The 14707-nt window shown below is 37.2% G+C and overlaps 1 protein-coding gene across 3 annotated transcripts in view; it reads left to right on the top strand.

The window, feature by feature from the left end:
• UVRAG (UV radiation resistance associated) overlaps positions 1-14707 on the top strand; it is a gene marked incomplete at both ends in the record, with an annotated part of 308282 nt that overhangs the window by 71543 nt on the left and 222032 nt on the right. For all 3 annotated transcript variants that reach the window (XM_079707490.1, XM_079707489.1, XM_079707491.1), the window contains one exon: positions 6898-6983. In XM_079707490.1, coding sequence (XP_079563616.1) covers positions 6898-6983 — 86 coding nt within the window. The remainder of the gene's footprint in view (positions 1-6897; positions 6984-14707) is intronic.

The following is a 14707-nucleotide window of genomic DNA, read 5'->3' as shown; positions in this document are numbered from 1 at the left end:
TAATCCTCTCCGTGTCTCAGTTTCCTTACCTTTAAAGTGGGGATAATAATAGTACCTGTTTCACAGGGTTGTGTGAGTATTAAACATGTTAACCCTTAACATTAACATTGAAACGTTAATTTAACATGGAAAACAACACTGCCTGGCATACTGGAAATGCTCATACATGTTACTTTTGTGTTTGGCTATTACTGTTTACTATTTACATTAGTAGTAGTCTCATCTCATTTCATAGTTAAAGAAACTGAGGCTTAGAGGGGTTAAATGATTTTCTTCACTTCCATGACAGGCAGAGTGGGTTAAGACCCAGAATCCTCGCTGTAATGTGTTGCTTTTAGTTGTACGTTAGTTGTATGTTAGTGAGTGTGGATAAGTTTTTAATAGAAGAAATGTTTGGCAGCTTTTTACATAAAATAAGTATAACTGAGTGGAATGTCATTAATTATTTCTCCTGAGAATCTTAAATTTACTTCTAGTGTCTTTTTGGGTTTTGTAGCTCATTTACAGGATTACCTCCTGTCTCTGTCCTTTCTTTTCAGCTGCTCTCATGATATGTAGATTATTTCATAGCCAACTCTCTCTCTCTCTTTTTTTAATTGAGATGAAATCCACATAACATAAAATCAAGCTTTTTTTTTGTTTTTTTTGGCCGTGCTGCACGGTTTGCAGGATCTTAGTTCCCCGACCAGGGATCGAACCCGGGCCCCAGCAGTGAAAGCGCTGAGTCCTAACCACTGGACCACCAGGGAATTCCCTAAGCATTTGAAAGTGTGCAGTTCAGTGGCACTGGGTATGCTCACAATGCTGTGCGAACACTACCTCCATTAAGGTGCATGACATTTTCATCACCCCAAAAGAAAATGCCCATTAAGCATTCATTCTTCATTTTGTGCTCCCCAACCCCCAGCAAACACCAACCTGCTTTTCTCTCTATGGATTTGCCTATTCTGAGTATTTTATATAAATGGAATCATACAATATGTAATCTTTTATGTCTGGCTGCTTTCACTTAGCTTGAGTTTCTGAGGTGCATCCATATGCAGCATGTATCAATACTTCTTTTTATGGCTGAATGATATCGCTTTGTATGAATACTCTATACCACATTTTGTTTATCCATTCATCCACTGATGGATGTTTGAATTGTTTCTACCTTTTGGCTATTGTGAATAGTGCTGCTATGAACATTTATGTACAAGTATTTGTTTTCAGTTCTTTTGGTTATATACCTCGGAATGGAATTGCTAGATGATTTAGTAATTCTATGTTTAACTTTTTGAGGAATTGCCAGACTTTTTTTACACAGCTGCTGACCACTTCATGTTCCCGACAGCAATATACTAGGGTTCTTGATTTCTCCACATCCTTAACCAACACTTATGTGCTGTTTTTTGTTTTGCTTTCTTTTAATTTTGTTTATTTATTTATTTTTTTACTTTTCCTAGTGGGTATGAAATGGTATCTCATTGTGATTTTGATTTGCATTTCCCTAATGACTAATGATGTTGTGCATCTTTTCATGTGCTTATTGGCTATTTGTATATCTTTTTTGGAGAAGTGTCTCTTTAAATCCTCTGCCCATTTTTAAATTGGGTTGTTTGTCTTTTTTGTTGTTGAGTTGTCAGAGTTCTTTATATACTCTGAATATTAGACCTTTATCAGATATATGATTTGCATATATTTTCTCCCATTTTGTGGGTTGTTTTTTCACTTTCTTTATAGTGTCCTTTGATGCACAAAAGTTTAATTTTGATGAAGTCCAGTTTATGTTATTTCTTTTGTTGCTCATACTTGTGGCATCATATCTAAGAACCATTGGCAAATTGAAGGTTATACAGATGTACCCTTGTGCTTTCTTCTAATGGTTTTAGCTCTCACAATTAGGTCTTTGATCCTAATTGTAATTTTTGTATATGGTGTTAGGGATGGGTTCAACTTTATTCTTTGCATGTGGCCATCCAGTTGTTTCAGCATCATTTGTTGAAAAGACTATTCTTTCTCAGTCCTGGCACCTTTGTCTAAAATCAGTTGACCATAGACATATGAGTTTATTTAGTATTCTCCGTTCTATTCCATTGATCTATATGTCTGTACTTATGCCAATACCACACTGTTTTGATTACTGCTGCTTTGTGGTGAGTATTGAATTGGGAAATATGAGTCCTCCAACTTGGTATGTTGTGTTGATTTTCATTTATCAAACCACCCTCACGTACCTTGGGTAAATCCCACTTGTTCCTGGTGTATAAATCTTTTCTAAAAAATTATTTTTAATTGTGGTAAGATATACATAATATAAAATTCACCATCTTAACAATTTTAAGTGTACAGTGTGGTGGCATTAAGGACATGCACCTTGTTGTGCACCTGTCACCACTATCCATCTCCAGAACTCTTTTCATCTTATAAAACTGAAACTCTCTACCCATTAAGCAGTAACTCCCCATCTCCCCCTTCACCAAGTCCCTGGCACTCACCCTTTTGCTTTCTGTTTCTATGAATTTGACTACTCTTGGTACCTTATGTAAGTGGAATTATACAATATTTGTCCTTTTGTCACTGGCTTATTTTACTTAACATAATGTCCTCAAGGGTCATACATGTTATAGCAGAATTCTTTCCTTTTTAAGGCTAACTATATTCCATTGTATGAAAATACAACATTTTGTTTTTCTGTTCATCTGTTGATGAATCCTCAGGTTGCTTCTAACCCTCAACTACTGTAAATAATGCTGCTATGAACATGGATGTACAAATATCTCTTTGAGTCTTTGCTTTCAGTTCTTTTGGGTATATACCCAGAAGTAGAATCGCTAGACCAGATGGTGTTAGCCTTTTAGTATGCTGCTGGATTAGCTTTGCTAGTACAGTTGACCTTTGAAGAACATGTGTTTGAATTGGGCAGGTCTACTTATATATCTACTTTTTTTTTTTCAATAAATACAAACTACAGCACTATACAATCCACAGTTGGTTCAATTCATGGACACAGAATCATGCATACCAGAACCATGGATACAGAGAACTGACTGTAAAGTTATATATGGGGAGCTCAAGGCCAAGTGCAGACAGAGAGATGCAGGACCTGGGACACATGTCTTTATTTAGAGTCTGTGGCTAGAGTGCTTTGGGGTTCCTGGGCTAGGGCTGGATTGGTCAGTTCAAGCCAAAAGAGCAGGGTTTTGGTAAGTTCCATGGAGAGTTTTATCTATGGGGTGTGTAAAGTATACAGGTGCTGGGAAGCAAGGGAGACTGTTGACCACAAGTCATTACAGAAGCTACATTTGCTTGTGACTCTGCATCCTGCTATCTAGGGTATGCACTCCATGGGGATTTTTATCTAAGGGGCGTATGTATAAAGCATGCAGGTGCTGGGAAGCAGGGGAGACTGTTGATCACAATCATAACAGAGCTACATTTGCTTGTGACTCTGCATCCTGCTATCTAGGGCATGCACTCCATGGGGATTCTTATCTAAGGGACGTATAAAGCATACACGTGCTGGGAAGTAGGGGAGACTGTTGATCACAAGTCATAACAGAAGCTACATTTGCTTATGACTCTGCATCCTGCTATCTAGGGCATGCACTTCCCTGAAAGGGGGTCTAGTGTTAGTTTAAGGTCCCTGCAGGCTGCTTGACCAAACAAAATGTATGCCAGGGCAGCAGTACCATGGAGTAGCTTAGCTAAACTCTTTTACAACTTGTAGATCTGTTCAGACTTTCTGTTTCTTCTTGAGTCATTTTTTGGAGTTTCTGCGTTCCTAGGAATTTCCATTTTATCAAGGTTATCTGATTTGTTTGCGTACAGTTCATAGTATTCTTCTATAATACTTCTTATTTCTATAAGATTGGTGATAATGTTCTCACTTTCATTCCTGGTTTTAGTGATTTGAGTATTCTTTTTTTTGTCTTGTTCAGTCTAGCTTAGTGTTTGTCAGTTTTATTGCTCTTTTCAAGGGACTAACTTGTTTTTTTTTTATTTTTCTGTATTGTTCTATATTCTCTATTTCATGGATCTCTGCCCTAATCTTTATTATTTACTTCCTTCTTGCTTTGGGTTTAGTTCTTCATTTTCTATTTCCTTAAGGTGGAAGATTAGATTAATTGATTTGAACTCTTTCTTTTTTTAAATGTAAATGTTTACAGCTGTACTTTTCCCTTTGAGCACTTTTTCACTGTATCCCATATGTTTTGATATGTTGTATTTTCATTTTTATTCTACTCAAAGTATTTAATAATTTACCTTATGATTTGTTCTTTGACCCACTGGTTGTTTAAGAGTATGTTATTTACTTTGTAGTTTGTGAATTTTCCAAGTTTCCTTCTGTTATTGATTTTTAGTTTCATTCCATTGTGATCAGAAAAGATACTTTGTATGATTTCAGGTTTTAGAAATGTATTGAGATTTGTTTTGTGGCTGAACATATGGTCTATCCTGGTGAATGTTCCATGTGCACTTGAGAAGAATATGTATATGGTTGTCGTTGGGTGGAGCATTCTGTATACATCTGTTAGGTCTAGTTGATTTATAGTATTTTTCATGTCTTCTGTTTCATTGTTTATCTTTCTTATGGTTGTGCTACACATTGTTAAAAGTGGGATGTTGACTTCCGCTATTTCCCATTTTAGTTTTTGCAGTTTTGGATTCATATGTTTTGTTATATGTTGCTAGGTACATATATGTTTATAATCATTTATATCTTCTTGACCTTTTAAAAATTATATAATATCCTTTTTTGTCTCTTCTAACATTTTTTTTTGTCTTAATGTCTATTTGTCTGATATTAGTATACCCATTCCAGCTTTCTTTTGGTTACTGCTTACATGGAATATCTTTCCGTCCTTCCATTTTCAACCTATTTGTGTGTTTTTTTTTTTTTTTTTTTTTTTTTTTTTTTTGCGGTATGCGGGCCTCTCACTGCTGTGGCCTCTCCCGTTGCGGAGCACAGGCTCCGGACGCGCAGGCTCCGGACGCACAGGCTCAGCGGCCATGGCTCACGGGCCCAGCCGCTCCGCGGCATGTGGGATCTTCGCAGACCGGGGCACGAACCCGTGTCCCCTGCATCGGCAGGCGGACTCTCAACCACTGCGCCACCAGGGAAGCCCCCTATTTGTGTTTTTGGTTCTAAAGTGCATCTCTTGTAGACAGTATATAGTGGGTCGTTAAAAAGAAAATCCATTCTTCCAGTCTCTGCCTTTTAATTGTAATGTTTAATTCATTTACACTTAATGTAATTACAGATGGAAGGACTTCTGCCACTTTTCGATTTGTTCTCTTACATCTTTTTTGTTCCTCAATTCCTCCGTTACTACCTTCTTTTGTGTTAGTTATTTCTCACATTTTGATTCCTTTCTCATTTCTTTTACTATATATCTTCTAGTTATTTTCTTAGTGGTTGCCCCAAGAATTACAATTAACATCTTAATTTATAACAGTCTAGTTCAAATTAATACCAACTTAGTTTTAATATTATACAAAACTTTTCTTCCATATAGCTCTGTTCCCCCATTTTTATGTTGCTATCATCACAAATTACATCTTTATAATTGTGTGCCCATCAAGATAGGCTTATAATGATTGCTTCATTTATTTGCTAATTGGTTGATATTAAATGCTAAACCCACCTTACATTCATAGAATAAATTCAGTCAATAACGATGAGTTACTATTTTATCCTTATAACGTATTGCTGGTCCCGCTTGCTAATATTTTGCTAAGGATTTTGGTGTCTATATTCATGAGGGATATTGGTCTCTAATTGTGTGTGTGTGTGTGAGAGAGAGATAAATTTTGGTATCAGTAATGCTGGTCTTATGAATTGGAAATTGTTCCCTTACCCTCTGTTTTATGAAGGAGTTTGTGTTAAACTGATGATATTTCTTAAATGTTTGATATAATTCAGTGAACCCATCTGGACCTAGACTTTTTTTGTGGAAAGATTTTCAATTACTTATTCACTTAAAAAATAGAGTTTACAGATTGTTGTTTTATTGTTAATCAGTTTTGTCATGTTGTATTTTTTCAAGGATTCATCTAAGTTGTTAAATTTGTTGGCACAAAGTTGTTTATAATATTCTCCTAATAACCTTTTAATGTCTGCAGCAATGTAACTTTTAGAAAATGCTTATACTAGCATTATAGCAAACATTTATACAGTGCTTCTCACATACCTTTGACTTTACAGATATCAGCTCTTTTAATTCCCACAACAATTTGTGAGGTAGATAATATTACCATCTCCATGTTATATAGATGAAGAAACCAAAGTTAAACTAAAAGAAGTTAGGTGCCTTGTTCCAGATTACAGAGCTGGTGTATTAAGGGCTTAAACTGTAATCCAGGTGGTCTGGGTCCAGAGTCCTTTTTTCTTAACTACTATTTACTTTGCCTTTCTGAAGTGCCAGATAGCTGTTCTGTTCTTCCTATGGAATTGTGCTGTGTTCTCTCTAGAAACCATCCTTGCTGCCACCACCTTTATACCACTGAGTGGAAATACTTGTTTCTGGTATTCCTAATTAAAACTTGGAATGCCTTTTCCCCCATAAAAACATTACATATGATGGCTAGGCATACTTGAAATATTATTGTTAATACTCTTCTTCAGCCACATAATATGTTAAAAAGACTTCTGGGGTTTCACTGGGAAGTTCACCAAAAGTTATAATGTGAAACATTGTTTCTGTGGGAAAATGTTAGAAGAAATTTATTTTAAATTCACTTGCCTATAAGGTTAAACTTCAATTATACGAAAGTGTTTAACTTTTTTCTAATTTCGTAATGATTTGAATTTACTGAGTTGTTACTGAATCATAATTTTAAAAATACAAACATCACGATTAATTTGGACACATATTTTGTTTTACCTCGATTAATTTGTTCATTAATGTCTTTTAGGGTTATTCAGATGCTCAGAAGAGTATTCTTCTTCAGGTGGATCAGAACTGTGTTCGCAATTCTTATGATGTCTTCTCTTTGCTGCGGTAAGAAACTTAGAGTCCTCTTGCATTTTGTCAAGAATCTTCCTCATTCTGAGTTTGTGACATTTCGATGTGAGGAAATGTATGGAATCTTTAGAAGCTGTTACTCAGACTTAGCATTTTTTAGTGAGAGCTTCATAAATTTTGTAGCTACAGTGATTTATCTCTTTTACAAAGCCTTTGGAAAGCCATTATTTTCCTCTGGACAGTGGGAGAGAGTGATTGGAAGCCAGTGATCTTAAAACAGGGACATGAGCTGTTTCCGGTCTTCTGCACAATAAAGAGCAGCAACCAGAGGTACAAAATTTAGACTTATCAAAACTTTAGCAACTGTGGCATTACTAGAAAACCACTTCAATAGCCCCAGACATAGCTTAGAGTTTTGATCTGCTGTTCATCTTAAAAGAATCATATTTGGCAAGGCAAAGGAGCTCTATGTGAAATCTCATGTGCTTAGAGGCTTAACTGCCTCAGCTCTATATTTTCATAATGTCTGGGCTTAATTTGGAAAGATTTTTAAATTTGGTTTTAATTTTCAGTGTGGTAGATCATCAAGGACGTTTCCCCAGGAGGCAGGCTACCAAAATAAATGCAATGTAAAATAAAGTTAAGAGTGACACTCAACCTGTGTTCACCCTACTCAGACAGATGATTCATTGAAATTCGATTTTGGCAGTATTTCCTAATGTTTACATAACACATCATAAATTCCAGACCATTAGACATTCTCTATATATCTACCAGAGGAAGAGTCCAGAAGGATGATTGGACTCTTATCCAACTGGATGATTGTTTATTTTTTAAACATTATGAAATGGGCTTTTCCTTTGCGAATCTTGAATCTTGCTGTACATAATGGTAGAGAGTTTGCTGACATGGACTATGTAAAATGCTCTTAAGAGACAATGGTTTCAACTGAAGTAACCACACACATTTGACGACCTTTGACTCTTACCTGAGACGTACTTTCACTTTGACTTCTTAGGATATGTGCCAGAATGGACAGAATTTAGTAATTGGATGGTGGAGATAGAAAGCAGGAGGTGTCTATTATATAACTCTTATTTTTGAGCCTATTCAGTTTGGGACTACATTGAGTTTTAAGTATTGAAAAGAGGAATGTACAGAAATAGTTTGAAATGTGAGGAAGAGACTAATATTTCTTGGCCTGTTTTGCTCAGTAAAATGAGAGTATAGATACTATAATTTTTAAAGATATTTTCCAAGTATGAGATTGTGTGATCTCATTAGAGAAATCAGTGGAATTAAAAGAAAAGGGGGGCTTCCCTGGTAGCGCAGTGGTTGAGAGTCCGCCTGCCGATGCAGGGGACACAGGTTCGTGCCCCGGTCCGCGAAGATCCCGCATGCCGTGGAGCGGCTGGGCCCGTGAGCCACGGCCGCTGAGCCTGCGCGTCCGGAGCCTGTGCTCCGCAATGGGAGAGGCCACAACAGTGAGAGGCCCGCGTACCGCAAAAAAAAAAAAAAAAGAAAAGGGAATACAGAGTCAGTGAGAAGAGGAGGAGTTAGGAAAGGTAGCATCACAGAATCTGAGAGATTAGCGATTTAAGGACTATTGAAGGCTCTGTACTGTAGTGATACAGGAGAATAGGAGCTGAGGAAAGACTGTAGGATCTTGGGAATCAACTTGATATAACGGAGAATTCTTTGATTGACCTGACTCTGACTTTAATTATCTTTGATTTATCCTAATTCATTTAACCTCTCTTAATTGTTCCAAAATGTGGAAGCAGTGATGTTTCAAATTTGTTTAATTTATAAGCATTTTCACATCTGTTATCTTATTCTCCTAGAAGTTTTTTGTGTTCACAAATCAGGGATCAGCTTTTGTCTTCCATGTTGAAGCTGAGGCCAAGGAGCATTAAATGATTTACTTATCTTAGGGGGCGCATAGCAAGAAGAGCCAGATTGGAGATTGGTATGAAGGTTTTCTGACAAGCAAATTTTGCAAACCCTCACTTACCTTCCTAGACTGGTGGTTGTTAGGGGCACATAGCATAATGATGGAGAAAATTTCTGAAAATCGTGGAACCCTCCATAAATGAAAAATCATCAAATTAGTTTGGTAGTGGCTTAATTATTTAACACTGGTTTTGCAATGAAATGTCTCTTGGGGGTTTCACTTCTAGCGTGCCTTCTAGATTCCTCAGGTGTGTCAGCCGTTTGAATTGCCTTATTAACAGTGGCCTGCTCATCACCATCGTGTAAATCATTTATAACTGGTAACACAGGTATACTTTTTCTGAACCAGATCAAGTGTCTATTTTTCACATAAATTACCTGAACTCAGAGAGTTACTCTGGAGCTAGAAACTTTAAATTGTACTTGTCAAAGTTAATGAGTAAAATGGAGCTTTCTCTGGTGATTCAGGCAGTTCAGAGTAACTGTCATGTATCTGCTGAAGCAAAAGTTTTTCTTTTCCCGCAGTTTTTGCCACGATATATATAAAGTGATTGCCGAGAAACTTAATTTTGTGCCGATCAATTTTGTTTATAGTTTCCCGTCCTTAACTCAGGCAACGTTGTTCCTGGATGCAGTAATTTTTTAAAATATACCTTTTCCTTTCCTGATGATTTCTTGTTTTTTAAATTTATTTTATTTTATTTTTTTCATAAATTTATTTATTTATTTATATATATATATACTTTTATTTTTGTCTGCGTTGGGTCTTCATTGCTGCGTGCAAGCTTTCTCTAGTTGTGGCAGGTGGGGGCTACTCTTTCTGGTGGTGCGTGGGCTTCTCATTGCGGTAGCTTATCTTGTTGAGAAGCACAGGCTCTAGGTGTGCGGGGCTTCAGTAGTTGTGGCTCATGGGCTCTAGAGCTCAGGCTCAGTAGTTGTGGCACACGGGCTTAGTTGCTCTGCGGCATGTGGGATCTTCCTGGACCAGGGCTCGAACCCGTGTCCCCTGCATTGGCAGGCAGATCTTAACCACTGCACCACCAGGGAAGTCCTAAATTGTTACTTCTTGATCTGTAATTTTATGTGAAAACACACAGAGTCTGAATTCTTTAATATTACTTACTCCACAAAATTCTCAGTGCTGTTTGGAGGCAGGATTAGAACTCAGGTCTCCTGTTAATAACTCTTCCTATGTTTTCGTGCCACTGATATGCATCTCTACCCTCAACCTTTTATGTGTAAGTGTCACACAAAAAATATGAAATTTTGACTAAGTAAAGGCTGTTTTGGAGCACCTAAGACCCTGGCATTATAGCCCCTTCAGAAGGATGCATTGTACCATTTTGTAGGAAAACAATGACCTGAGGTTTTATTCTTTTGCCAATAGTTAGGAATTTAGACTAATTCCAATGTTGCCAAAGTAAGAGCAGCTCTTTCCAAGTTTACATTCGGTATGTGTGATGGTAACTGAATTTTTGCTTCTTAACCCTTGTAAATCTCTGGATTAGGCATTATTTTTCATGTAAGCAGACATTTACTTAGGAGACACTTCACTCAGTGTCACATTTGATACTTTAGGATGTTCACCACAAGGTGTCAATGTTGCTGTTTAACTGGCATTTGAAATATCATTTATTTTACAGTTTTGAAATGAGAAATGTAGGGTTATGAATCATAAGTGAGCCTTTAATTTAGAAGTTAGCTTTTCTTCTCTTTATTATTATTCTTTCTAGGTTAAGGAGTTTCTAGACTTTCTAAATAGGTTTCTCTTTTTTAGGTCTTTTTTCTTTTTTTTTTTTAAATTGTGTTCATGAGAGGGAGTTGTTGAAAGATTATAAAGAGAGGAGGAGTGACAGGCTCAGGTGTGTGATTTTGAATTCTATCCATGGTGACAGTGTGGAAGAGATTTGAGGGACGAGACTGGAAGCAAGGAGATACCTGTAAATCCTACCTGTCCTCTGGAATTGAAAGATTATTTTTAGTGTTTAAAAATTTTTTTGTTTTGTTTTATTTTTGTTTTTTCCCTTCATACTTTCTCAAAAAGGTAGCTCTATGGTAGTGAAATAAGTGAGACTAATTCTGTTTTCTTTGAGTATACTTTTTTTTTTTTTGTGGTATGCGGGCCTCTCACTGTTGTGGCCTCTCCCGTTGAGGAGCACAGGCTCCGGATGCACAGGCTCAGTGGCCATGGCTCAATGGGCCCAGCTGCTCCGCGGCATGTGGGATCTTCCTGGACAGGGGCACGAACCCGTGTCCCCTGCATCGGCAGGTGGACTCTCAACCACTGCGCCACCAGGGAAGCCCCTGAGTATACTTTTTATTCTTTTTTTTTTCCCCTCTTTTTTGACATGTCCTAGTTTTGCCAGTTTAATAAGTGGAGATACGGTGGAGAAACCATGGGCTTTGACCCTCCATCCAGGTTCCAGTCCTAAACTGCTGTATGCCTGTCACTGGATGCAAAACTATGGGCAAGTTACTTAACTTTGGTATGCCTCAAACTGCTCTTGTAAAATGGGGGTAATATTTGTCTCATAGGAATTATTATGAGAATTAATAAGGTAAAGTAATTGAAAGATTGTAGGACAGTTACTGACACATAGTAGACATTCAATAAATAATAGTTTTCATTTTCCCCTTTACTTCTTCCATTTTGGAATTAGCTTTTTTCTCTATGCCCATGTTCCTTTTTTATATTACCACTAGGTTTTCCAATTTTAAGCATAATTTCCCTTTCCGTCTTGCCATTCTAATGCTGATACCTCTGTTTTTTAGAATTACTTTTGTTAATCCTATAACAATCATGATAAAAATTGTTTAACATGTGCATGTCTTGTCTTCCCGGATGGCACTGAAAACTACTTGAAGGAAGGGATTATTTCATATGGCTATATTTTCTCCTCTCTATATTACTGACAATTCTCAGTTATGTTGGAGTTACTGTGGATCCTGTTGTGATCCTAGAGCCCTAGGTCCTGTGGATCCTGCATTACTCTTTCTCCCTAGGACTGTCTTTCATAACCACCATGTCCACATATTAATAACTCTCAAATCTATGTCTCTAGTTCCTACTTCTCTTTTGGAGTTCTGATCTGTAGTTTCCAATGACCATTAGACATTTATACTTTCATGTTCTGTGGGAACCTCAACCCTAACATGTCTGGAGCTACATACATTGGCTTAATCCTCCTCTTCCTTTTCTTTTCCCTGGATTCTCTAGTAGTATCATCATCTCAGGCAGCTAGTGAGCATAGCCTTCTTTGTTCTCACCTCTGTTTTCCTGGACTATTTCCTGACCTCCTAACTAGTCTTCCTACTTCCAGTTTTTCTTTCATGCAGTTAATAGGTATTATTTATTGAGCACTTCCTTTGTGCCAGGAACTACTCTAAGTGCTTTACATGAATTGATTCTTTTAATTCTTACAACACCCCATGTGGTAAGAGCTGTTGATTCATATTTACGGATGAGGAAATAGAGGCACAAAGCAGTTGAGTAGCTTATCCAAGGTCGTATAGCTAGTTCATGTTAGCCTGTATTTAAACCCAGTTTAGCTCCTGAGCCCACGTTCTTAACCAGTATGTTTTACTACTTTATTATTTTTCACACTGCTTTAGTACAATTCATCTGCCACATTGCTGCCAGAGTGACCAAAGATACATCAGTTTTGTCACTCATTGGGCTTAGAAATCTTTGAGCCATCACATACAGGATAAAGTCCATACTTCTTAATTTGCTACTCACTCTAAACACTAGCTCTAAACAGTGTAGGGACTAGTGTTCTTATTTCAAGTCCTCCTGCCACTGCCTGTGCAGTTAGTAGCTAGCATTTACCGAGCACGTAATGTTGTAATTAGTTCTTCATTGTCTGATTCGCTCTCCGCTCAGCACCCCCAAACTGAGAGCTCCTTTAGGCAAGAATCCTCTTTTTTACTGATCTTTGTATTAGTCCTACGATGCTGCATATCAAATATATTAAGCAGGTAATAAATGCTGTTTTGATTGATCAAATCAAACTGTTCTTCAAGTTACAGAGAACTGGGTTTTATTTTTCCTATTTCTGGTTTGCACCTGGTAAAATGAGAGTTGTAAAAAATTTCTCGACCATTATGGAAAAAGTGTTGAAAATATAATCAGATCTGTAGACCTTCAGCTGCCTCTTTTCTTTCTGCCACTGCCCTCCATATAATGTCTGGTGGGATTTCAGGATTTTGTGACTTATAATCTTATTCCTTATATAGATTTTTTTCTGGAAGATCTTTATCTGGCTGTCTGGAGGCAGATTGTTGCCCTGTCCCCACCCCCCACTTTGACAGAAAATACTTTCTCCTATAAAATTCCAGTTATAAAAGGGAGATGCTCATATCAAATAAATTGTTCTTGCAGTAATGTCTAGAAAACAGAGAGGATGACATGTGAAAGGGCATAACTGTTTATAATATTTAAATTTTGAACGTGATAACCAACTTTTGGTTTGCAGGGAGGGTTTTTCCCCCCTCCCCTCCTAATGATCTCTCCCTAAGAGGTAACTGCAAGTATAGAGAATATAATTAAGAACCCAGCCGTAAGCAAAAGATGTCACAAAATTTATGTACCAAGACTCATATATGTTTCTATTCTTGGTAGAGACTAAGCTCCTACCCAGTGCCTGTGTGCTCATTTTTGATAAATCAGGGGAATTAAGAGGATTACTATTAAGGTAGACACACTGACAGCAAGGAGAAACAAAATCTGGTAGTTTGCTCTGTTTGCGCTTTACTGTGTGATTCTGAAATATAACTGAGTGGTAAATCATATTAGCTACTGTCCTATCTTTATACTTAACAGTGTTTGGATTTGTAAATAGTCCTCTGTCACTACTTCATGTAAAAGGAGGGCAGAGAGAAATAGACCAGCTGTAAAGAGAGACAGACTAGGTTAAAAAGCGTAGCTAGCATACCTCTTCTATGTGTGAGCATTCAGTCCTTTACCCAAGTACATCTCCATATTGTAGTTCATAACTGAAGTTAATAATGAGAATTATTAAGTCCACCATGTTAGTTTTCACTAATGCTCTCTCCATTTAACAGACGAGGACACTGAGGCTTAGAAGGGTGAAAAGACTTGTCTAGCACCATAAGTAAGTGTTAAAGCAGGTTTGAATAAAGAATGCATGTGCATGTGCTTTCTTCCATTATGCCATGTTGATACCAAATCATCAGTGGAATATAAAGTTGTCATTGTTAAGGTCTGTGTAAGAAAGCAGGGACACGTGAAAAGTTTTAGAAAGGTTTTTAATCAAAATTTAAAATGAAAAAGTTTAGTTATTTAATGTAAACTTTAGTTAAACAAAATTGATATTTATGTATAATAGCACATTTTATTTTTATTTATCTTCCTCTATACGTACACACACATATATGTACACATACACAGAAAGACACATATATACTTACAAAAATAGAATTTTAACAAAGTACTGGAGTATTTTAGGTGCAGTTTTTTTCCCCTTTCTTTTTACTTTTTGGCTTGTCTTCTTCCTTAAACCCTTCTCCCTCACTACCAAAACCACCAGTTATAGACTGAATGTTTGTGGTCCCTCCCACCCCAAATTCATACATTGAAACCTAATCCCCAGTGTGATGGCATTGGAGGTGGGGCCTTTGGGAGATGATTAGATCATGAGGGCCGAGCCCTCATGAATGGGATTAGTGCCCTTATAAAAGAGGCCCCAGGGAGACCCTGTCCCTTTCTCCATGTGACGTTATAGTGGAAAGATGGATGTCTGTGAACCAGGAAGCAGGCTCTCACCAGATACCAACAATGCTGGTGC

Source organism: Hyperoodon ampullatus (genome assembly GCF_949752795.1).
Source record: "Hyperoodon ampullatus genome assembly, chromosome: 7".
NCBI classification, from domain to species: Eukaryota; Metazoa; Chordata; class Mammalia; order Artiodactyla; family Ziphiidae; genus Hyperoodon; species Hyperoodon ampullatus.
Note: the sequence above shows the minus strand (reverse complement) of the source record. Positions and strands in the feature narration are given on the sequence as shown.